This window comes from Mobula hypostoma, chromosome 19, assembly GCF_963921235.1.
Source record: "Mobula hypostoma chromosome 19, sMobHyp1.1, whole genome shotgun sequence".
NCBI classification, from domain to species: Eukaryota; Metazoa; Chordata; class Chondrichthyes; order Myliobatiformes; family Myliobatidae; genus Mobula; species Mobula hypostoma.
In genome coordinates this window covers 7424242-7448427 of record NC_086115.1, presented here as the reverse complement: position 1 = coordinate 7448427, position 24186 = coordinate 7424242, and the positions used below count along the sequence as shown (strand labels likewise).

Below are 24186 nucleotides of genomic sequence, written 5' to 3'. Positions count from 1 at the left end.
TGTGTGTGTGTGTGTGTGTGTGTGTGTGTGTCGCCAGGGTCCTGTCCCTCCTGCTTAATGGCAATAATGAGAAGAGTGCAGGTCCCAGATACCCTCGATGGTGGGGGGTTTGAGCCTGTGCTGGGGCTGCCCGAGTCCACAGCCCTCTGGATGCAGAAAGGTTTGCACGGTTTATGAATACGGCAGTCCACAGCCGACCCGAGTGATGGGAAACCTGAGTGACAGGTCCTGTTGGACTTGGGTGGTAGGAATGTTGAAAGTTCGGTGGCAGGAATGTTGAAAGTTCGGTGGCAGCCAAAACCAGCTGATCCCAGTCACTTCAATAAAGTGAAGGGGCGAGTGATGTTAAACACAGGAGCTGCTGGAACACGCACCGAAGTGCTGCAGGAACTCAGCAGGTCAGAGAGCACAGGAGCAGTTGGCATTTCAGTCTGAGACCCTTCACCAGCCCAGCTTCAACCTGCTGGGCTCCTCTAGCATTTTGTGTTTGTTCCCATGGCTGATCATGTACTCACATTGTCTGATTTGCTTTCACACAGCTGATTTCAGTTTCACTTTTGGAAAGAAAAGTTGTTGAAAGCCACAATCAGCTGTGCCACGAAGTGAAACTAAATCAGAACTATCGATCCTGACAATCAGTGGTATGAGAGAGAGTCGGCCGCTGCCTCACAGCCCTGACAGTCTGGGTTTGGACTTGACCTTCAGTGTGGTTGGTGGGGAGTTTTCGCTGCTTTCCCTGTGATGCCCTGGGTTTCCTCTGGGTGCTCCGGTTTCCAGTCAGGACTGTGCATGCCACTAGGTTATTTGGGCTGTATAACTTGTCCTGGGCGTGTGGGGGAGTGGCAGAACCTGGGTGGAGTTGATGGCAACATGAGGTGAATAAAATGGGGTGAGTGTCGGATTGTTGTAGAAAGTGGATTGGGCTGCAGCCAGTGGGCTGAATGGCCTCTACACTAGCAGACATTGAAATACGATTCCACATGGACTGTGAACCTTTTCTAAGCTTAGCTATTGAACCGGCGAGTTCTCCTTTTACCTCACTCTCTCCCTTGCTCTTTGCAACCCTGGTTATTACCCAAGCTTTGACCTTGTCCCTTCCCTGAGGAATTCCTACAACTAAACCAGCAGCTGTGTGTCAGTGAAATAACCCTGACGTCCCCGAGTCAGAATCCAATCATCCCCACGTCCCCCAGTCTGTAGAGAATGCAATCACCTCCACGTCCCCGAGTCAGAATGCAATCACACCCACGTCCCCGAGTCTGTAGAGAATGCAATCACCTCCACGTCCCCGAGTCAGAATCCAATCATCCCCACGTCCCCAAGTCAGAATGCAATCACCTCCATGTCCCCGAGTCAGAATCCAATCATTCCCACGTCCCGGAGTCTGAATCCAATCACACCCACGTCCCCGAGTCAGAATGCAATCACCGCTACGTCCCCAAGTCTGTAGAGAATGCAATCACCCCTACGTCCCCAAGTCTGTAGAGAATGCAATCACCCCTACGTCCCCAAGTCTGTAGAGAATGCAATCACCCCTACGTCCCTGAGTCAGAATGCAATCACCTCTACGTCCCCCAGTCAGAATCCAATCACCCCCACGTCCCTGAGTCTGTAGAGAATGCAATCAGGATCAGGGAGCTACACGTTGCAACCATCCTGCACCACCTCAGAATGTTCAGCTAACCATTAGAAGCTGGGAAAGAAGATCCCTGTTTGTGACATTATGTAGAGCGTTGTGTGCATTTTTGTTCACCTGCCTACAGCAAAGATATCAATAAGCTAGAAATAGTGCTGAGAGAATCTGGAACGATGTTGCCAGGATTTGTGGACCTGAATGATAGGCATTCGTAGTGGTTTATTATTGTCACATATACTAAGTTACAGTGAAAAGATTGTCTTGCATGCCATTTGTACAGATCAAATCACACAGAGCAGTGAGGCAGAATAAGGTACAGCAATAACAATGCAGAATGAAGTGTAAAAGCCACTGAAAACGTGCAGTGCTGGTAATTGATAACGTGCAAGATCATAACCAGGTAGATTGCGAGGCCAAGAACCAAGAATTCATCTTGTTGCCCAAGAAGTCTGTTCGAGAGTCTGGTGACAGCTGTCCTTGGGCCTGGTGTAGGTGCTTTCAGGCTTTTGTATCTTCCACCTGATGGGAGCGGAGAAGAGAGAACATCTGAGGTGGGTGTGGTCTTTGATAATGTTGGCTACTTTACTGCAGGGGTCCCCAACCTTTTTTGTACTGCGGACCGGTTTGATATTGACAATACTTTTGCGGACCGGCCGATGGGGGCTGGGGGGGGGGGTATGGTTGCCAACGGACAAGAGTAGCAGTCAAATACGTTGTTTACCCAGGAGACTACAATGACTATAAAGCCTTGCGCGGGCACCAGTGCGCATGCGTGATGCGCCGATTCCCTCCCCCCACCCCCCCCCGCAAATCGTTTTTGGTGATTCTGTTTGGGGAGGGGGTATTAACCACGACCGGAATATAGGTGATAAGTGGCTAATACACTCAATTTCGTTTCTAAAAGGGTTTATCTAACGAATTTAATATTAAACACACAGCGCATATTTTCCTTGCATGAATATAGTGATAAGTCAATTATCGGGGAGGACACGGAGCTTGAAGTAAGTGTTGATTGAACTTCCAGTAGAAGTGGTAGAGGCAGGTTCGATATTATCGTGTAAAGAAAAATTGGATGGGTATACGGACAGGAAAGGAATGGAGGGTTATGGGCTGAGTGCAGGTCGGTGGGAGTAGGTGAGAGTAGCGTTCAGCACGGACTAGAAGGGCCGAGATGGCCTGTTTCCGTGCTGTAATTGTTATATCGTTAAAAAGTAAGCCAATAGCATCGTAACATTTTAAGTAACATTTGGATATTAAGCACATAGTGCATATTTTCCTCGTATGAACATATAAAATCATTGCAACACACCAATATCGCTGAATCAGTGGGAGCCCTGGGCTTGTTTTCCTGCAACAAAACGGTCCCATCGAGGGGTGATCGGAGACAGCGATACTCGAAGGGGGTTCCTTATATCCAGTCTGTTCCACAATTTAGTTTACATTGCATTCATCGCAGAAAACCCCGCTTAGCAGAAATATGTTGGAAATGGAAGCAACGTTTTCAGTGCTTTCGTGGCTATCTCAGGATATCTAGCCTTGACTTTGATCTGGAATGCCGGCAGAGATGTTACGTCAAACATACTTTTCAGCCCGCCGTCATTTGCAAGCTCGAGGAGTTAATCTCCTTCCTGCGCTGACATGGATGATGCGCTGGTAATGACCTCTCATGCGTTCAAGCTCAACAGTGGGTGTGACAGGGAATGAGGAACGGTGCAGCTGACTCATATCGTTTCCTTGCGGCCCGGTAGCACATGCTTTGCGGCCTGGTACTGGTCCGCGGCCCGGTGGTTGGGGACCGCTGCTTTACTGAGCCAGTGAGACTTTCAGACAGAGTCCATGGAGGGGGAGCTGGTCCCCGTGATGTGCTGAGCCTTGTCCACAACTCACTGTGGTTACTCTGGTCACCTGCAGAGCAGCTGCTGTACCAAGCCGTTATGTATCCAGAGAGAATTGTCCCTGTGATTCATTGATAAAAATTGGTAGAATAAATTATGGATTTATTCCCTGGAATTGAGGGAGAGTTTAGAGGGTATAGAGTGAGTGCAATCTGACTTTTTCTCTCAGGCGGGGTGAGACTACAACTAGAGGTGATAGGTTAAAAGTGAAAGGTAAGGGATGGTGCAACTAGCAGCAGAAATGGTCCGGGCTCAGCTGAAGCCCAAAGCCAACACAGATTAGATTGTCTCCTCCTTCCCTGACCTTCCCCTCCCATATCCATAACATTCCTGACACGAGCTATTTGCTGAATTCGGTACAATAATTGACTAGAAGAGGCTTACAGTGTAAAATGTATAACTCAAACTTACTGTGATATCTCGATCAGGTGATCCTCTGTCATTCGCCCTGGTTACAAAGTTGCTGAGCAATTCTGACAGGGTGGGACGTGGAAAGTCAATTTCCTTTTGTGAAGTCACCATTTAAAAATAAGGGGGCAACCCATTTAATATAGAGAGACGAGGCAAAAAAAAATCTCTCTTCTCAGAGAACTTTGGAATCCTGAGAGGGCAGGGGAGTTTGAGGCTTTGAATATTTTTGCCCTTCCTGAGAGGGCAAGGGAGGCAGAGGCTTTGAATATTTTCTGGGCAGGTTTGGATAACCCAAGAGTTGAAACATTTCTGCAGGGAGATGGAATATGTCCATGAGGCTAGAGTCACAGTCAGGTTACACATGGGTGTAATTTCTTGTTTTGCCGTGGCAGTACGGGGAAGTTACAGAAATAATTAGTGCAAAAGAAGGATCACAAAATAGTGTCCATGGGCTCATGGACCATTCAGAAGGCTGATGGTGGAGGGGGAGAAGTTGTTCATAAAACACTGAGTGTGGATCTTCGGGCTCCTGTATCTCCTCCCCGAGAAGAGGGGATATTGTGGGTCCTTACCGAGGGATGCTTCCTCTCTGAGGCACCGCCTCCTGAAGATGTCCTCGATGTTGCGGTGAGCTGTGCCCGTGATGGAACTGGCCGAGTCTCCAACCCTCCGCCCTCTCCTTCGATCCTGCACGTTGGAGCCTCCATAGCAGGAGTTGAGGCAGCCGGTCCCGACGGTACATCTGTCGAAATCTGCAAGTCTTTGGCGACTCACCAGATTTCCTCGACCTCCTTGGAAGTAGAGCCGCTGATGTGCCTTCACCATGAATGCATCAATATGAGGGTCCAGGGTAGATCCTCTGAGATGTTGACACCCAGGACGACGAACCTGCTCACCCTTTCCACCACTGACCCCTCAGGATAGTATTAAAATGAGGACTAACTAAAGGTGCTGAGTGACCTACACTGTTTCATGTGTACGTGCAGTTGCACATCTGATTGAAGGAAAGAGTCCAGCAAACAATCATATCATCATAATGTTTTCTGTCTGCATTTTGACCGCAGGGAGCAAGATTATGTCTGATGGATGAGGCACAGTGGTTAAACTTAAACTGAACTAGATACAGTTAGTCAGGCGTATGATTGTAGCCAAAGGACAACACAGCAATGAAATCGCGCCCATTGATGTGCACTTTGATGATAATTGGAGCAAGATGCTGTGAAAAAAATTAAATTTAAATGTGATCAATTGACGTATAAGTCTTGTGTGTGTACATAGAGCCCCAGGTTTAAAAAGCAGGCCTGACACAAAACCAATCCATTTCCCCCGGGGAGGATTATTTTAAAACTTGGGTTTTGTGTTTCTGTATCTTTTTTGTGTGAACAAAGAAGCAGGATATTTGACTAAGACAACTTCTGCCCGTAAATGAGTATTTGGTCATGCACCTTGGTAGAAGAAATAAAATGTGCAGACTCTTTTCTAAATGGAGAGAAAATCCAAAAATCTGAGATGGAAAAGGACTTGGGAGCCCTTGTGCAGAACACCCGAAGGATTAACTTGCAGGTTGAGTCAGTGGTGAGGAAGGCAAATGCCATGTTAGCAATCATTTCAAGAGGTCTAGAATACAAGAGCAAGGCTGTGATGCTGAGGTTTTATAAGGCACTGGTGAGGCCCCACCTTGAGTATTGTGAACAGTTTTGGACCCCTCATTTTAGAAAAGATGTGCTGGTATTGGAGAGGGTTCAGAGGAGGTTCACAAGGATGATTCCAGGAATGAAAGGGTTATCATACGAGGAACGTTTGATGGCTCTGGGTCTGTACTCGCTGGAATTTAGAAGGATGAGGAGGATCTCATTGAAACCTTTTGAATATTGAAAGGCCTAGACAGAGTAGATGTGGAAAGCATGTTTCCCATGGTGGGGGAGTCTAGGACAAGAGGGCACAGCTTCAGGGTAGAGGGTCGTCCATTTAAAACAGAGATGTGGAGAGATTTCTCTAGTCAGAGGGTGGTGAATTTGTGGAATTTGTTACCACAGGCAGCCAGGCCATTGGATGTATTTAAGGCAGAGCTTGATATGTTTTTGATTGGTCACGGCATCAAAGGTTACAGGGAGAAGGCCGAAGAGTGGAGCTGAGGAGGGGAAATAAAGAATCAGCCATGATTTGAATGGTGGAGCAAACTCGATGGGCCAAATGGGCTAATTCTGTTCCTATGTCTTGTGGTCTAATGGTCTTATGATCTTATAAGTGCAACTCCAATACTATCAAACCCAGGTGTTGCCAGCTCACCTGCCAGATTCTGTAACACAATTGTGGGCATCATGTTAGTGTGGCGGTTTGTGTAATGTTTTACAGTACCAGTGACCGTGGTTCGATTCCTGCTGCTGTCTATAAGGAGCTCGTACGTTCTCCCCGTGACCGCGTGGGTTTCCTCCAGGTGCTCCGGTTTCCTTACACATTCCAAAGGCGTACGGGTTAGTTGGTCACATGGGTGTAATTGGATGCTGGTGGGGCTGGTTAAGCTGGAAGCCTGTTACTGTGCTGTATCCTCCAGGTAATAAAAATAAAATAATCCCAAGCAACTTCTCTCTCAGCAAGGCGACATCAGCCACAGGAGGTGTCATCTCCATCAATGTGAAGTGCAGAAAGAAATGTCCCTTTAGCTCTTTGACTTGCAGCACTGTTCCCATGGCGACAGTGACTCATAATAGGGAACAGTTTGACTTGCTGCTTCCAACTGGGCCTAATGTAATGGGATGCTCCGTTCAAGTGGAGTACGATGCCCCGGTTAACCGAAGCTGCTGGCTCGGAATACCAGATCATCCAAGTTTAGAATATTTCACGTTGACGTTGCTTTATGCCACAGCCCATTCCTGTGTGGCAGGTTGGGTAATGAGTGTGGAGATGAAAATGTAACTGTGCTGCCATTACCTCTGATGAAGCAGGATTACTCTGTTCCGGGGGGCTAGTGGAGAGGATGGGTATTTCTAACTGATCGCATAGACCTGAGTCATAAGCATTTTTCCACGTTTGACCAGTCATGCCTACCATGAGAGAGGTGCTATGGATTGATAACCTGTTTGTCAACAGTCTGATGTTGACGGATTATCTACTGCTTTGGAAATGATTCACCCTCACGAACTAGAGTCTGAGAGCTGGCCTAATGTACAGGGGCATAGATAGAGTGAAAACACGTATCTTATTCAGGGAGGGGGTACTAAAATTAAAAGGGCACAAGTTTAAGACCAGAGACGAGAGATTTAAAAGGAACATTGGGGGCAGCTTCTTGACGCAGAGGATGGTGTGTATTTGGAATGAGCTGCCAGAAATAGTGGTTGAAATGGGCACATTTAAAAGCCATTTAGATAAATAGATGGACAGGAGAGATTCTGACGTCTATGGGCAAATGTGGGCAGACAGGACAGGCTCAGTGGACAACACAATCAACACGAACAAGATGGACTGAAGGGCCTGTTTTGATGAGGTATCACTCTGTGCCTTTACCCCAAGTTACAACCTCCCTGGGCTGGTTCTCTGGCCTATGATGGGGATGAGGAAGGCGTATAGTGTGCTTGCCTTCATTGGCCTAGGCATTGGGTGTAAGGATTGGAATGCCATGTGACAGTTGCACAAAATGCTGGTTAGTACCACACCTTCTGCATACATTTGTGGTCACCGTACCATAGGACGAATGTGTTTGAACTACAGATTGTTGCGAGAATGTTGCCTGGATCAGGGGATTGATTATGAGGTTCATACTCGATCCCTTGTTTGTTTGTTTATTTATTTAATTTCTCTCTCTTTTTTTCTCCCTCTGTTCCTCTCACTATAACTCCTTGCCCATCCTCTGGGGTCTCCTCCCCCTTTCTTTCTCCCTAGGCCTCCCGTCCCATGATCCTCTCCTTTCTCCAGCCTTGTATCCCTTTCGCCAATCACCTGTCCAGCTCTTGGCTCCATCCCTCTCCCTCCTGTCTTCTCCTATCATTTTGGATCTCCCCCTCCCCCTCCCACTTTCAAATCTCTTACTAGCTCTTCCTTCAGTTAGTCCTGACACAGGGTCTTGGCCCGAAACGTCGACTGTACCTCTTCCTACAGATGCTGCCTGGCCTGCTGTGTTCACCAGCATTTTTTGAGTGTGTCGCTTGAATTTCCAGCATCTGCAGATTTCCTCATGTTAGGGTGTGTTCTCCCTGGAGTGAGGCAGGGTGGAGTTGTCATGTTGGATATAGAATTATGATAGGGTACATAGCTCGTGTCTGTTTCCCGTTGTAGGGAAATGTAAATCTAGAGGACAGAGTTTAGAGGAAGGTGGCTTAAAGAGGATTTGAAGGAAGAATTTGACCTAAGATTTAATCTCCCTGGATTGTTTGTTTGACTCAAGATATAATCTGGGATTGTCTTCCTGATCTTGGGTTTGATCTCCGTGGATGAGTTCTCTAAAAGGGAAACTACTTCTCTAGTTCTCCAGTCGTAGTTCAGGTCACTGATTGAGTGAATCTCACACGAGGCCTCCTGCTGTGACCCACCACACACTCCTGCCCTCGATCTGTGCTCCATACGCAGTGCTCTCCATTAACAAATGGAACAGGAGCAGGGCCTTGGTCACCCCTTGATTAATCTCGTCAGTGAAACAAGCTTCTGTCTCATCTGCTATGTTGTTATAACTAGAGCCTTGAAGGTAAATGAAATCAAAGGAACTATGTTGTTCACGTCCCTGTGATCTCTCTCTGGGTTTGCATTCAGCAGGGTCCTGAAGATTTACCTTCAACCCCAGAGAATTATTTTCAACTGGAGACTGGTGACTCAGTGGATATTGTTTACTTGGATTTTTGGGAGACTTGGAATGGTTCTGGGAATGAAAGAATTAATGTATGATAAATGTTTGATGGCTCTTGTCCTGCAGTTGCTGGAGTTTAGATGACTGTGGGTATACTTAAAGTTGAGTTTGATAGGTTCTTGATTGGTAAGAGTGTGAAAGGTTATGGGGAGAAGGTAAGAGAATGGGGTTGAGGGGGATAATAAATCAGCCAAGATGGAATGTTGGAGCAGACTCTTGGGGCTGAATGGCCTAGTCTGCTTGGTATCTTATAGTTTTATGGATTGACCCTTGAACTCTGCTGAGATTGTTTGTGGATTTTGCACTGTTTGATAGCAAGGCCTCTACCTCCCATGGATTGTCGCGAGCAAAGTTTTTCACTGCGGTATTGCAGAGAATTTGCGGCCATCTGCTGAAACGTCGAGGCAGCTGCTACGTACCTCACAATGTGACGTTATCGTCTTTCTCATTTCACTAACGTTTGACTATTTCTTCTCTATGAACAAAGGCAAAACGTAGAATCATCCGCCGTCTGTCAGTACACCTCTGCAGACATCCGGAAGGCATTTGAAGGGCCATACAAGGAAGATCAGGAATCTCCGCGGCGGTGGTCAAGGTACACGAACAAACTCCCAGAGCCACGCCCAGGATCGGTAAGACCACTCGATGGGTAAATGTGACCTTTTGGGGTCTTTGAATTGTTGTATAGCCCAGAGAACATTGGTTCTATGTTCAGTGGCCACATCTACAAAATACAAAGCAATGACTTGCCTAGACTTTTCCAACAACACCTGGCAAGCCCACAACTACAAGGGCAGCAGGAATATGTGGATAACCTCAGCAGTGATATCCCCTCCAAGTTACACACTGTGCTGACTTGGAAATATATTGTCCCTGAGTCCACATTCTGCACTCCCTGCACTTCAGTGCTGTGGGTGACCCTTCAACCAAAGGATAGCAGCTGTCCAAGAGTGGCTCACCACCAGCTACTCAAGGATGGAGATGGATTGTCAAGGCCAACCCACATCCAAAAACAAATACATAACACACTGCTGGCATCCCTCAGCAGACAGCAAGGTCCCAAAAATGGGAACGAGGCGTACTGGTGTCCAAGGTTTACTATGATGATATTGGGTAAGACACAATGACAGGATATTAGGGGAAGAGTGAATGAGTGATTTCACTGAGCTAACATTTATCCCACAATAACTAATTAAAACAGATTATTTTGTTATTATCCCACTGGTGTTTGTGGGCTGGGACTTCTCTCTGTTTTGATTGGCTGCTGGGTTGCCTATATATTAACAACAATCACGCTTCCATCATCATTAGGTGTCTGTGAATGCTTTGTCACAAAAGATGCTATGTAAATGCTAGTCTTTGTATTGTTCTTCGTGAAGAACCATTAATTAGTGTAGATTGGTGACGTTGGAAGGAGAAAGGGAGGTGGGCAGACCTTACTCAGCCCTACGCTGATCTATGTGCTTCTGCTCTGCGTGACAGTGCATCACAGATGAATTTCGGAAAGCTAAATTCAGGACGTCACGTGACCTGCCGGACAACGTACTGAGCTTTGTGAAGAAGCATCCACTGATGGATGAAGAGGTCAGACCTGTGGGAGGTCGCCCACTCTTCACGAAGAAGGAAGTGAACTACACAAAGATCGTAGTGGATACAGTCACAGCACTGGATGGTAAACAGTACAACGTCATGTTCATTGGCACAGGTGGGTGTTGTGACGGCAGCCACACTCCCTTCCTAACTCTGTAGAACACTGAATCAGTTCACTGTGTGATTGGCCTCACCTCAGTGTTGCCCATTTAGGACCACGATAGACATTTGGAGTGGCACTTTAATGCTGTTCTCAGTGGGTTGCCAAGGGCGACAGGCCTCTTCCACCAAGCAATACACACAAAATGCAGAAGGAACTCTGTAAGTCCAGCAGAAGGGAATCAACAGTCGACGCTTTGAGCCGGGCCCCTCAGGAGCCCTGGAAAGGAAGGGACAGAGACGGAATAAGAGATTTGGGGGAGTGGGGGGAGGTGAAGCGGGCAGGAGATAGGTGAAGCCAGGTGAGGGGGAAGGTGGGTGAGTGAGGGAGGGGTTTGAAGTTAGAAGCTAGGAGGTGATTGGTGAAAGTGTTAAAGGGCTGAAGAAGGAATCTCATAAGACCATTAGATATAGGAGCAGAATTAGGCCATCTGGCCCATCATATCTGCTCTGCCATTTTGTCATGGCTGATATCCCACCTTCTCCTTGTACCCCTTCATACTCTGACCAAACAAGAATCTATCAACCTCTGCCTTAAATATATATGAAGACTTGGCCTCCACAACTGCCTGTGGCAAAGAATTCCGCAGATTCACCACTCTCTGGCAAAAGAAATTCCTCCTCATCTCCATTCTAAAAGAATAGCCCTCTGTTCTGAGGCTGCGTCCTCTGGTCTTAGATACCCTCTCCAAAAGAAACATCTTCTCCACATCTACACTATCAAGGCCTTTCACCATTCGATAGGTTTCAATGAGGGCACCCCTCATTCTTCTGAATTCCAGCGAATACAGGCCCAGAGCCATCAAATGCTCTTCATACGACAAGCTATTCAATCCTGGAATCATTTCCGTGAACCTCCTTTGAACCCTCTCCAGTTTCAGTACTTCCTTTCTAAGATAAGGGTCTGAAACCTGCTCACAATACTCCAAGTGAGAACTCGCCAGTGCTTTATTAAGTTTCAGTGTTAGATCCTTGTTCTCTCACCCATCCACCTTCCCCTCACCTGCCAGTTTGCACTCCTTTCCCTCCTCCTTCTTCTGCCTTCTGCCCCCTTCCTTTCCAGTCCTGAAGGTCTCCACCCGTAATATCGACTGTTTATTCCCCTCCATAGATGCTGCCTGGCTTGCTGAGTTCCTCCGCGTTTTGTGTGTATTGCTCTGGATTTCCAGTGTCCACAGAATCCCTTGTGTTACCCTTTTCCACTGAGATGTTAAACCTCTTGGAAAGTTAAGCAGGTCCCTCAAAGTAGATGAGATAAAGCAGACAATTCTACTCACACCCAACACAGGCAAAACAAATCCAATCAGCTGGTTGGTCATCTAGTTTGAGGGATCTTCCTGTCTGCAAGTTTCCCTGTGTATTGAGCACCCTGCATTTGTAAACCACTCACTGCAGACCGGGTGCTAAACCACATCCAACCCCATTGACCATCTCCTCTGTCCTTGTTGGAGAGTCACAGTATGGACAATGCCCTTCAGCCCATCAAGTTCAGACTGACCATCAAGCATCCATTTACACTAATATACTGTGCCACTGTGCTGTCCTGCCCTGGAGCACTCTGATCATATCTCCAAATTATACAAAAATATTTTAAAATCACATCCTGGTCCTGCTTTCCCTCCTCACTTCCTAATTATTTCTGTCAGCTTCTCCAGAGTATCTCCCAGTCCCGGTCCTCCATGATGTTCCCCCTTAAGCAAGTATCCACCCACCTCTGAATCTGTCTCACCTTCAGTTAGAACAACCCAAATCTCCTCTGGTTCTTTTCCCAAGGAGCTCAAACCTCAGTCCTCTGGTTAACAGGGGAAATTTTCTCTCAAAGCCCTTCATACTTCCTCCATCGAGTCTCCCCACAAATCTGTCTCTGCTCTCACGGTCAGCTATCCCAGCTTCTCTTCCATCTCTACCCAGATGTGGTGGTACAATGGACATTATCTTGAGATCTGCCCCAGAGATTTGAGTTCAAATCCCACCAGGTCTGTGGGAGAATTTGAATCTGACCAACGGAAGAAGTGAATTGAGAATAAGGTGCTTGTAGATCAGGATTAGTGACCATGAACATTTTGGATTGTTGGAAAACCCACTTGAAGGAAGAGTTCCACCATGACGCATTCTGGCTGACATGTGACCCTTGACCCTCCAATGACTCCTCAGTTCAGGATTGGATAATAAACACTGGCCTTGTTAATGATGTCCACTTCCCCAGAAGAGGTTCTTAAACAAAAGATGCCCCACCAGACCTTGTTCAAAGGCCTGACATAAATATTTATCTCACTGACCACTGGAAGGGAATGACTCGGCATTCCAGTCATATTATTCAGGATCGATATGTAGGGGACGAATTGTTATTCTGCTGGTTTACTCTGTATTTGTTCCAAAAGTGTTACTGAGCAGGAAGGGAATTGTCTGTAGATCTCCATTGTGACGGGGATGTCTCTCGTTTTTAAGATAACGGCTGGATCCACAAAGTGGTGAGCTCTGGAGCCAGCACGCACATCGTTGAGGAGATCCGGCTGTACGAGGATCTACAGCCTGTGGAAAGCCTGGTATTAGCCAGAGCCCAGGTACTTAACACTGTATTAACCATGAATAACTGTAGGTGGCTACAGACACTGATCTCACAATAGACAGACAAATGTGACGGGTTGACGATGCGAAGCGATAATGGAGTTCTGTAACAGCAGGATGACCAGTGATGTCACTCTACTACCCAACAGTAAATGGACCAATAACCACCCACTTCACATCCCTATAGCTTCACCCAAGCTGCAGCTCAGTGGGTAGAATTTAGCTTTGGAGCCAGAAGGTAGTGAGTTCAAATCCTATCAGGTCCGCTACAGAAATCCAAGCCGACATCTCAAGGGGCTGCAGCAGTGATGGAGGCAGTGTCCTTCAAGTAAGACGTCAACTAACATCTCAGCTCCTGCGACCTGTTTCATCAAAGAGCTGGGGTCTTGATCCCCAAGACCAATGTCATCTAATACAGTCATTATCACAGTCTATACAGATAGTGACTAGACTTGGAACATAGAACAGTACAGGAACAGGCCCCTCGGCCCAAAATGTTGTGTAGAACTAAGTTAGCAAGTAATTAAATAACTGACTGTTGTGTATGTGGCCTGTTTACACAACTAAGTCATTAATAAAAAAGGCTGGAGACAGGAACTAAGTTTCATGGTTCTTTACTGGTAAGAGTCCGAACTTTGACACACACATACTGATAAATATGCACCTAATAGTGCATGCAATGACGTGTTACTACAACATAAAGTAGTTCCTTATTATAATGTAGGTATTACGGTCCACTCCTCCCCTTTTATTTTAATAGTGTATCAGCTGTCTTTTTTTCACTGGGGCACTATGCTGAACAAATATGTTTACCCTTAACATACAAACGCCTACCATTTGTTTACAAATTATAACAAGCCTTCTTTTTCTTTTTTTTTTACTTTTGGTCTCAGACCCATTTATAACTCAAGTCTCTGGGGAGGTCTTCTCTGCCTCTCCGGGTAACGTCTGTCCTGAAACGGTTGCTTTGGGGAATGAGTCTCCACAGGTACATCAGGTGGGTCATCAGCACTGATGACAGGCTCATCTGTGGATGAAGCTGATGTGATCACATCAGGAGTGTTTGGTTCTATGTCAGAGGAGTCCGGGCAAGGTGTTGTTGTGTTTTTCACCTGAGCATCCAGGATTTGATCCACATGACGTCTCCATACGCTCTCTCCCACCTCCACTGTATACATCAGTGGCCCGTCTATGACGGAAATTGTACCTGGCTGCCACTTTTCAGTCGGGTAATCACGTGCAAGAACTGACTGTCCCACACTGAAGCTCCGTGTTGACTTTGTATTCAAGTGTTTGAACTGTCTGTTCTCCACATCATGCTGTACATCTGATTTGAGAAAATCCATGCGGGACCTCAGGTTCCTGTTCAGAAACATCATCGCTGGAGTCTGGTTAGTGGTTGCATGTACTGCAAGGAGGAAGTTGTCTATCTTGTGTTGCAGCAGTCGATTTTCACTGTCCATGGCCTTGATGGCTTTCTTGAATGTTTGTACAAATCTTTCTGCCGAGCCATTTGTGGATGGACGGTAAGGGGCAGATGTAAAGTGCTTGATTCTATTGTTCTTCACAAAACTTTGGAATTCTTCAGAGACAAATTGTCGTCCATTGTCTGTGCAGATTTGTTCTGGTATTTTTACTGGTGAACATGGCCCTCAGAACTGTAATGGTCTTTTCCAATGTGGGTGTCTTCATTTTGATGACCTCTGGCCATTTGGAATGTGCATCAACGGCGATTAAAAAGATAGAGTCCATGAATGGTCCAGCAAAGTCGATGTGCACTCGTTGCCATGGTGATGAGGGCCACTCCCATGGATGGAGAGGGGCTTCTGGTGGTGTGTTCTGGATCTTTTGACATCCAGAGCAGTTCTTGGTCATGTCCTCAATCTGTTTATCGATTTCTGGCCACCACACATAGGCATGGGCAAGACCTTTCATCTTCATGGTACCCAGGTGCCCCTTGTGCAGTTCCTCCAGCACTCTGGTGCGTAGCTTGGGAGGAATCACAACTTGTGAACCACACATTAGTGTTCCCGATACACTGACAACTGCTCCCTCCTCGCTGTGAAGGTTGGAAACAGTGTGTTACCCCGCGCTGGCCATCCCTTTACCGTGATGTCGTACACTTCTGACAACGTAGGGTCATTGCATGTTTCCCTTTCAATAAGGCTGTTTGTCACTGGTAATTGTTCAACTACCGTTGTGTGAAAGACCTGCTGAATCCACTTGTGTAGTTATCTCGGAAGTGGGCAGTGGTAAACGTGACAAGCCATCTGCGTTGCCATGTGGCTTGGTCCCCTTGTGTTCAATGTCATACCTGTGACCTCCTAAGAAAAGGGACCATCACTGCAGCCTTTGTGCTGTCATCACTGGAACACCTTTCCTTGGGTTGAAGATTGACACGAGAGGCTGATGGTCAGTCAACAGGATAAACTTTTGGCCACACAGGTAGTGACTGAACTTCTTGACTCCCCACACGAGGCTCTGTCAATCTGTGCGTAGTTGCGTTCAGCTGAAGTTATTGTTCTTGAGGCAAAGGCTATTGGTCTTTCTGAGCCATCTGGAAATTTGTGCGATAACACAGCTCCTATCCCATGGGGTGAGGCATCACAAGCCAGTCGGATAGGTAAGGAGGGGGCAAAGAGCACGGGCACCCCTTCTGAAGTTATGAGTCTTAGTTTCTTGAATCGCTTTCTCACAGCTCTCAGTCCACTCCCATTGTGTCCCTGTCTGTAATAGTGCATTTAGTGGGTGTAGGTCTGTGGATAGGTTAGGCAAGAACTTGTGGTAATAGTTCACTAGACCAAGATATGCTCTCAGCTGAGACACATTTTCAGGTGGTGGTGCCTTAAGCACCGCTTCTATCTTGTCTTGAGACGTGTGTAAGCCATCCTTGTTGATCACATGCCCACAGTATGAGATTTCCTTTGTGGAAAACTCACATTTCTGTCGATTAGCTCTGAGCCCATATTCTTGTAACCTGGTGAGCACTTGTTCAAGGTTAGAAAGATGTTCGTCGTCATCTTTGCCGGTGACAAGGATGTCATCCAGGTAACACTGAGTCCCTGGAATCCCCTGCAGGACCTGGTCCATTGCCCTTTGCCAGATTGCAGGAGCTGATGCTATCCCAAACACCAACCTGTTGTACTGGTAAAGTCCTTTGTGTGTATTTATTGTCAGGTATTTCTTGGATGCATCATCGATTTCCATTTGGAGATAAGCCTGGGCCAAATCGATTTTTGTGAAATGTTCCCCTCCTGACAGGGAAGCAAAGATATCCTCAATACGAGGTAGAGGATACTGTACTGTGAGGAGAAGTGGGTTAACAGTCACTTTAAAGTCGCCACATATGTGCACCTTGCTTGGTTTTCCTGGTTTTGTGCTGGAGGTTTTCTTCATCACTGGGACAATAGGCGTGACCCCCATTCAGTCCAATCCACCTTTGACAGGACCCCAGTCTGCTCCAGGTTTTTCAGCTCTGCCTCTACTATAGGACGGATTGCATATGGCACTGGTCTGGCTTTGTAAAATTTTGGACATGCATTTTCCTCAATCTCAATCCTTGCCTTCATGCCCTGAAGTGTTCCTATTCCTTTCATGAACACTTCCTCAGATTCAGCAACTCCCAGTTTGCCAACATGTGGTCTGTAACCCTCTATACCTTGCTAATTCGAGTGTCCGTCTGTACTCTATAGGCTTTTCACTGTACCACGCAAGCAATTTACAGTTTACTTTTACAACTGTGTGGGAGTACCTGCCTCTCTCACCGCTTTCCAGATATGAACCACTCTCTGGGTGTAAAAGTATTTCCTCAGGACTCCTCTAAAATAGATATATTTAGTTTGTTTATTTTGAGATTCTGCACAGAATAGGTGCTTCCAGTCCCTCAAGCTGCACTGCCCAGCAACATCCCCGCCATTTAGGCCTGGCTTAATCATGGGACAGTTTACAATGACCAATTAGCCTACTAACCTGTGCATCATTGGACTGTGGGAGGAAACCAGAGCACCTGGAGAAACCCACACGTTCCACGGAGATGATGTACAGATTCCTAACAATGACATCCGGTTTGAGCTCAGGGACTCCGACGCCCTGTGCTGTATAGCATCGCGTAGCCACTACGCTACGATGGTGCCCAGGACCCCCACCCCTTACCCTGAGCTTACGCTGTCCAGTTGTAGACATTTCTGCCATGAGGGAGAAGTTTCTGTGTCCACCCTTTCTGTGTTCCCTGTAATGTTGTCCACCTCGGCCTCCTCTGCACCAAGGAATAGAAACCCAGCACGTTCTGTCTCTCCTCACAGCTCAGGCAACGTCCCAGTGAGTCTCCTCTCCAGCCTCTGCAGTGCGTCATAGAGTGTAGAGTCCCGGACTGAACACAGGACTGTCACTGTGGTCTAACCTGGGTTTTATAACCTCCCTGCTCTCACATTCTGTGCCTGGTTAATGAAGGCAAGTTATCCAAACCCCTTCTTCACCACCTTAACTATTGGTGTTGCTCCTTTGTCTGGAAGAACTTAGTGGGTCAGGCAGCATCTGTGGAAGCAAAAGGTGTAAGTTAACATTTCAGGTTGAGACTGCATTGGAACAGAGTCTAACTGAGTTGTGATGCGGGATATTCACCGGAAACATCGATCACCCCTTTGTCTCCACAGATGCTGCCCAGCTTTCTACATTCTTCCATTAGTTTGTTCTTTGTTTCAGATTCCAGCCTCTACAATGTCTTGCCTCACCGTGTCTATGACTCACCATTGTGGTGACGATTTGGAAATTAAAGTAATACTGGGTGACCACGCACTCTGCACAAAACAATGACGTAAGATTATTAAGGGATTGGACACGCTAGAGGCAGGAAATATGTTCCCGATGTTGAGGGAGTCCAGAACCAGAGGCCACAGTTTAAGAATAAGGGGTAGGTCATTTAGAACGGAGTTGAGGAAAAACTTTTTCACACGGAGGGTTGTGGATCTGTGGAATGCTCTGCCTCAGAAGGCAATGGAGGCCAATTCTCTGGATGCTTTCAAGAAAGAGTTAGATAGAGCTCCTAAAGATAGTGGAGTCAAGGGATATGGGGAGAAGGCAGGAACTGGATACTGATTGTGGATAATCAGCCATGATCACAGTGAATGGCGGTGCTGGCTCGAAGGGCCGAATGGCCTACTCCTGCACCTATTGTCTATTGTCTATTGTAACTTTGCAATGACCTGCTTTCATTACAGGGGACCCTGTTCGTTGGATCGCAGAGAGGGGTGACTCAGCTCCCCGTGTCCCATTGTCACATCTATGACAGCTGTTGGGATTGTGTCCTGGCTCGAGATCCTTACTGTGGTTGGGATGGCAGCGTTTGCCAGGATATTCGAATGCAGGAGAACAGGTACCATCACTGCCCTGTGTTACAATGGAAGAATGTGACCACTAATCACACAGGTGATTGATGGTGGCTTTTGGGTGCAGGGGTCCAGGTACCTCCTTGCAAGCAAAGATGGGAAGGAATTATGAAGTAAGATTTGTGGGTTGGGAACTCCGTTAGAACATAGAACAGTACAGTACAGGACCAGGCCATTGGGCCCACATTGTCTATGCTAAACTAAAACTTAACTGCCAAATTAAATCTCCTTTGCCTGCATATGAGTATCTCCATTCCTCTCATGTTTATGTATCTGTCTGAGTCCTCTGAAATGCTACTGTCCACCAGTACCCATGGCAGCCCAGTCTAGGTACCAAGCACTCTCTATGTAAAGAAACTTGTCCCACACCTCTGCCTTAAAACTTCCCTCCTCTCACCTTAAATGCATTTCCTCTAGTGTTTGACATTTCTACCCTGGGTTAAAGATTCTACCTACCCTACCTCTGCCGTTCCTAATTTTAGAAACTTCTGTCAGTTCCTGAGAAGATGTCAGAAGCAGATTCTATGATGGCTTTCGAAAGGGTTCAAAGATTCCTTGAAGAGGGAGAGTTACAGGGATATGGGGAAAGAACTGGTTTGCATTCTGTTGTTTCACCTTATCACCATAGCCCTCAGATCTGGTGTAACTTGAAAATGAAATCAGGAACAAAATTAGGAAAGATTTTAATAACTAGCAGGTTCCCGTCTGTTTAGGCATTTAAAAAAATAGAAAGTGTTGGAAAAAGACTTGCTGATTAGGTGGGTTCTTGTAGAGAAATAAAAACAGAGTGAACTTTGACAAGAATGAAGTTTGACAAAGGTTCCAGCTACCGGAATCATTAACTCACTTTATCTCCTCCCAGTTGCTGACTAGTCTGCTGAGTATTTCCAACATTTCCAGCTCTGATTTCAGATCTTGTCCATTCTTATCTCTGCTACTCTATAGTGCAAAATCTTCCTCCTGACTCCAAAGGCATGTTCCTGTCTTGGATAGGAATAATTTTATTAAACACTTTTGAACCCAGTAGTTTTCGGCCAGAGAGAAGCAGATAGGCTCTGAACCCAAAGCCTTAACTGAGCTGTTACACCTGGAACAAGTGTTGTGGACTGTGTTTGGTTGCCTGAAAGAGTGGAATGGGAATTCCCGAGATATTTGTGTCACTACAAAGGGTTTTTCTTCCTTTCTCTGTCCCGGAAGACAATGGAATTGCACATTGGAGGCGAGAGGGTGAGGAGGGATGGAAGAAAGTAAATTACTGACAATCCAGCTGTTTCCTTTTATGCAGGCCTTCTGAACCTGACCTCAGAGGCAAACTAAATTTAAAATGATCATATATATCCCCATATATGGTGTTGAGATTCATTGTCTTACAGGCATTTACCAGAAAATATAGAAATACAGTGGGATTTATTAAAAACTATAAATAAAGACTAACAAACAAGTGATGTGCAAAAGAAGACAAATTGTGCAAAGAAAAATTAAATACATAATACGGAGAACATGAATTGTCGAATTCTTGAAATTGAGTCTGTACCTTGTGGAATCTTTTCAGATTTAGGGTGAGTGAAGTTATCCACACTGGGTGAGCAGCCAGATGATTGAGGGGTAATAACTGTTCCTGAACCCAATGGTGTGGGACCTGAGGCTCCTGTACCTCCAACCTGATGGATGCAGTGAGAAGGGGCATTCTGTATAACGTATCTGAGTCCAAATGAAGGTTCTTGACCCGAATCATTGACTGACCATTTCCTTCCACAGATGTTGCCTGACCTGCTGAGCTCATCCAGTGATTTGTTTACTTGTTCCACGTCTCTGCAATAGCCGGTGTCTCTGGCAGTTTTGTTTACCAGCTGCATTACTGGGTAGAAACAACAGCCAGCCAAACAAATTTTCACCTCAGCTGCGTAATGTGATGCAGATGTAAACAGGTGTATAAACAGGTCCGTCCTGTGTTCAATGGCACTTTGCCATCATCCAGAGAGTATTAAGAGGGCCTTGCTGTGTTTACAGGCTGGAATGTAAGTGGAAGTTGTTTAACAGGAATTTCTGGTATGGCAGCCTAGTTTCAGTTTGCATAGATTCCTGAACTCTTGACTATAGCAACCTGGCTTGGTTTGGTTCAGTTTATTGTCATGTGGCCCGAGGTACAGCGAAAAGCTTGTCTTGCAAACTGTTCATACAGATCAAACCATTATGCACTGCTTTGAGGTAGGACCAGGTAAAATGATAAAAATACAGACTCTGCTCCCCTCTGCTCTCTACTAATTGATCTCTTATTTCCACTGATCCTCACTGTTCAAAGTTCAAAGTAAAATTTATAATCATGTCGCCACAAACAATCCTCACTGATCTTCCTCCTGGCATCTGCTACACCCGCCCATTCACCTCCTCTCTCACCACCATTCAGGGCCCCAAACAGTCCTTCCAGGTGAGGCAGCACTTCACCTGTGAGTCTTTTAGGGCCATCTATATCTTGTGTTCCAGTGGGCCTCCTCTACACTGGTGAGACAGGTGAGACCCAACATACTGTAGATTGGGGGGCTACTTTGTCGAACAGCTTTACTCCACCCTCAATGGGGAAAACTCACTGGTGGCCAACCATATTAATTCCACTCCCCATTCACACTCCAACATGTTGGTCCATGGCCTCCTCTACTGTAGCAATGAGGACACTCCAGAAACACTTGTATTCTGTTAGGGTTACCTGCAACCTTATGATGGCATGAGCATCTATTTCTCCAACTTCTGGTAATTACTCTCCACTCCCCCTTCTCTCATTTCCTATTCCCCATTCTGGCTCCCCTCTTACCCCTTTTCTTCTCCCTACCTGCCTATCACCTCCCTCTGGTGCCTTTCTCCCATGGTTCACTCTCATCTCCAATCAGGTTCCTTTTTCTTTGGCTGTTTATCTTTTTCATCTAACACCTCCCAGCTTCTCACTTCATTCTGCCCCTCCAACCCACCCACCTACCATCGCCCTCACCTGGCTTCACCTATCACCTGCCAGCCTGTATTCCTTTACTGTCTCCCCACTTTCTTATTTTGGCTTCTTCCCTCTTGCTTTCCAGTCCCGATCAAGGGTCTCGGTCCAAACCGTCGACTCTTTATTCCTCTCCATAGATGCTGCCTGATAGATAGATAGATAGATATACTTTATTAATCCCGAGGGAAATTTGGTTTTGTTACAGCCGCACCAACCAAGAATAGAGCGTAGGTATAGCAATACAAAAAACCCCAACAGTCAAACAACAAAATGCAAAACTATGCCAGATGGGAAATAAGTCCAGGACCAGTCTATTGGCTCAGGGCGTCTGACTCTTCACGGGAGGAGCTCCACGTTCGATGGCCACAGGCAGGAATGACCTCCCGTGCTGCCAAGTGTTGTATCACGGTGGAATGTGGCCAAAGTCCAGCAGTAAAAAGTTCAATATCCAGTCTACAAACACATTCCTTGATCGTAATATACCCCGGATTGCACCATCTGATGCATGACCGGCTCATGTGCACAGTAAGCGGTCCCCCAGCATTTGGTGTGTGTTTCTCAGGATTTCCAGCATCTGTGGAACCTCTTGCAGTTATTGCAATGCAGAATAAAGTGTAAAAGCTACAGAGAAAGTGCAGTGTAGGTGAACGGCAAAGCGCAAGATGATAGCGAGGAAGTTTATGAAGTCGAGACATTTGTATTGTACAGGTGGTCCATTCAGGATTCTGATGCAGTGGGACAGGAGCTGTCCTTCAGTCGGGGGATACGTGCTTTCAGAATTTTGTACCTTTACAGTCTGCATCAGTAGTGGGTTAGGGCTGGGAGCAAAGGAAATGGGATACTGGATCAAACTCATTTCAAATTCCACCATTGAATTCAAACTGAATGTAAAAACTGATGTGAAAATGGCGAACATGAAGCTGTGGGAATGATTTTTGGCAGCCCCCTTTGGGAAAGGTACTCTACTAACTTGGCTTTGGTTACGACTCTAGGCTCACAATGATATGGGTGCCTCCGATATGAAAGGGCCCGGCAAGAGAATCAGTCCTGCCAACCCTTTCTGCCCCTTGCCTCATTTTCACTGTTGCCCGTCCTTCCAGGTTGGAGCAGGCCCCACATTCTCACCCCTCCCTAGAGTCATAGCACCAAGCAGCACGGAAATAGGCCTTTGACCCAAATGGGCCACACTGTCCAAGATCCCCATCGAAGCTGGTGCCGTTTCCCTGTCTCTAGCCCATATCACTCTGAGCCTTTGGCCAGAGGCTGGTGAATCTGTGGAGTTTATTGCTACACACAGCTGTGGAACCCAAGGTTAAGGTAGAGGTTGATAGGTTTTTGATTAGGAAGTGTTAATGGTTATGGGGAGAAGGAAGGAGAATGGAGTTGAGATGGATAATAAATCAGTCATGATGGAATGGTAGAGCAGACTCGATGGGCTGAATGGCCTAATTCTGCTCTGTGTCTTGTGCCGTTAAGATAGGCACTTGGATATCCATGCATCCATCCTGCATCCGTTGTATCCGTCCCTTTTAAATATCATTAATGTACCTGCTTCAACCACTTCCTCTGCTAGCTCATTCCCTGGATTCCCCGTCCCCTGGGTGAATAAGGTGTCCCTCAGGTTCCTGTGAAGTCTCTCTCTCCTCTCTCACCTTAAAATCTGTGCCTCCGGGTAAAAGACCGGGCACATTCAACCTGTCCAAGGCCCTCAGGATGTTATACACCTCTGCACAATGACTCCCCCTTCTCCTACGCTCCAACCTGCCCAGGCTTCCTCCACAGCTCAGTCCCGAGTTCAGTGCACTGAGTACCAGGGAGTTCACATCATGGATTGTCTCACCTCATCCCTTAATATCAACTCCCTGAACAAGAAGGCACAGCAGCACCTCCACTTCCTGAGGAGATTGAGGCAAACAAGGCTCCCCCCCCCCCATCTTAACTGCATTTTACAGGAGCACCACTGAGAGTTTACAGGTCATCCATCCAGCATCCTCTTTGACTTTCTCCATCAGGCAGGAGAGTCGATGCATAAAGACAGGAACGATCAGGATGGGAAACAGTTTCTTCCCCCAGGCCATTAGGCTTCTGAAATTCCTCCTGCATTGTATTCAAAGTGTCACTGATTAATCTATTCCATACCTTACAATATTTAGTTTGTTATTTATGTGTGATTCACCTTCCTAAGTTATCGTGTGTTGTATGTACTACTGTGTTTTACACTCTGGTTCAGAGGAACATCTCACTTCTATATACATTATATGGTTATATACATTATATACATGTTCTGTATATAGTCAGATGACAGTAAATTACTTGACTTGAGGGCCAGCAAGCCAAAGGCCCTCTTCACCAGCCTCTCTACCTCTCTAGCTGACATGTCAAATCCATTGAAGAGATACACACTGGTGGACTCAGGGACAACCTTGCTCAGCCACAGGTACACGGAATCCGACCGTCTGCCTCTCGTAATCCTCCAGTGAAAAAGTCAAACTGCATCAGGTTTGTGCATTCTGATGAGGGATCCAGGAGAGAACAAAAACGAGCAGCAACTCAGTTCCTCCTAGTCATCCTTGATCATTAATGTCCACTAGGGATATTTAGGGTAGTGGGAGATTCAATCTCCAGAGAAAATGTCGTATCGGCCAATGTGCTCCAGAAATCAAAATCCACATTACAAACGCAGAATTGCTGGAAGAACTCGGCCAATCAAGCAGCATCCGTGG

The 24186-nt window shown here is 46.4% G+C and overlaps 1 protein-coding gene across 3 annotated transcripts in view; it reads left to right on the top strand.

The window, feature by feature from the left end:
- sema4gb (sema domain, immunoglobulin domain (Ig), transmembrane domain (TM) and short cytoplasmic domain, (semaphorin) 4Gb) overlaps positions 1 to 24186 on the top strand; it is a 199791-nt gene that overhangs the window by 154934 nt on the left and 20671 nt on the right. For all 3 annotated transcript variants that reach the window (XR_010020947.1, XM_063071269.1, XM_063071268.1), the window contains 4 exons: positions 9267 to 9411; positions 10262 to 10484; positions 12977 to 13092; positions 18313 to 18467. Coding sequence is in view for 2 of the 3 variants with exons in the window: in XM_063071269.1 (XP_062927339.1) it covers positions 9267 to 9411; positions 10262 to 10484; positions 12977 to 13092; positions 18313 to 18467 (639 nt within the window). In the remaining variant the exon portion in view is untranslated. The remainder of the gene's footprint in view (positions 1 to 9266; positions 9412 to 10261; positions 10485 to 12976; positions 13093 to 18312; positions 18468 to 24186) is intronic.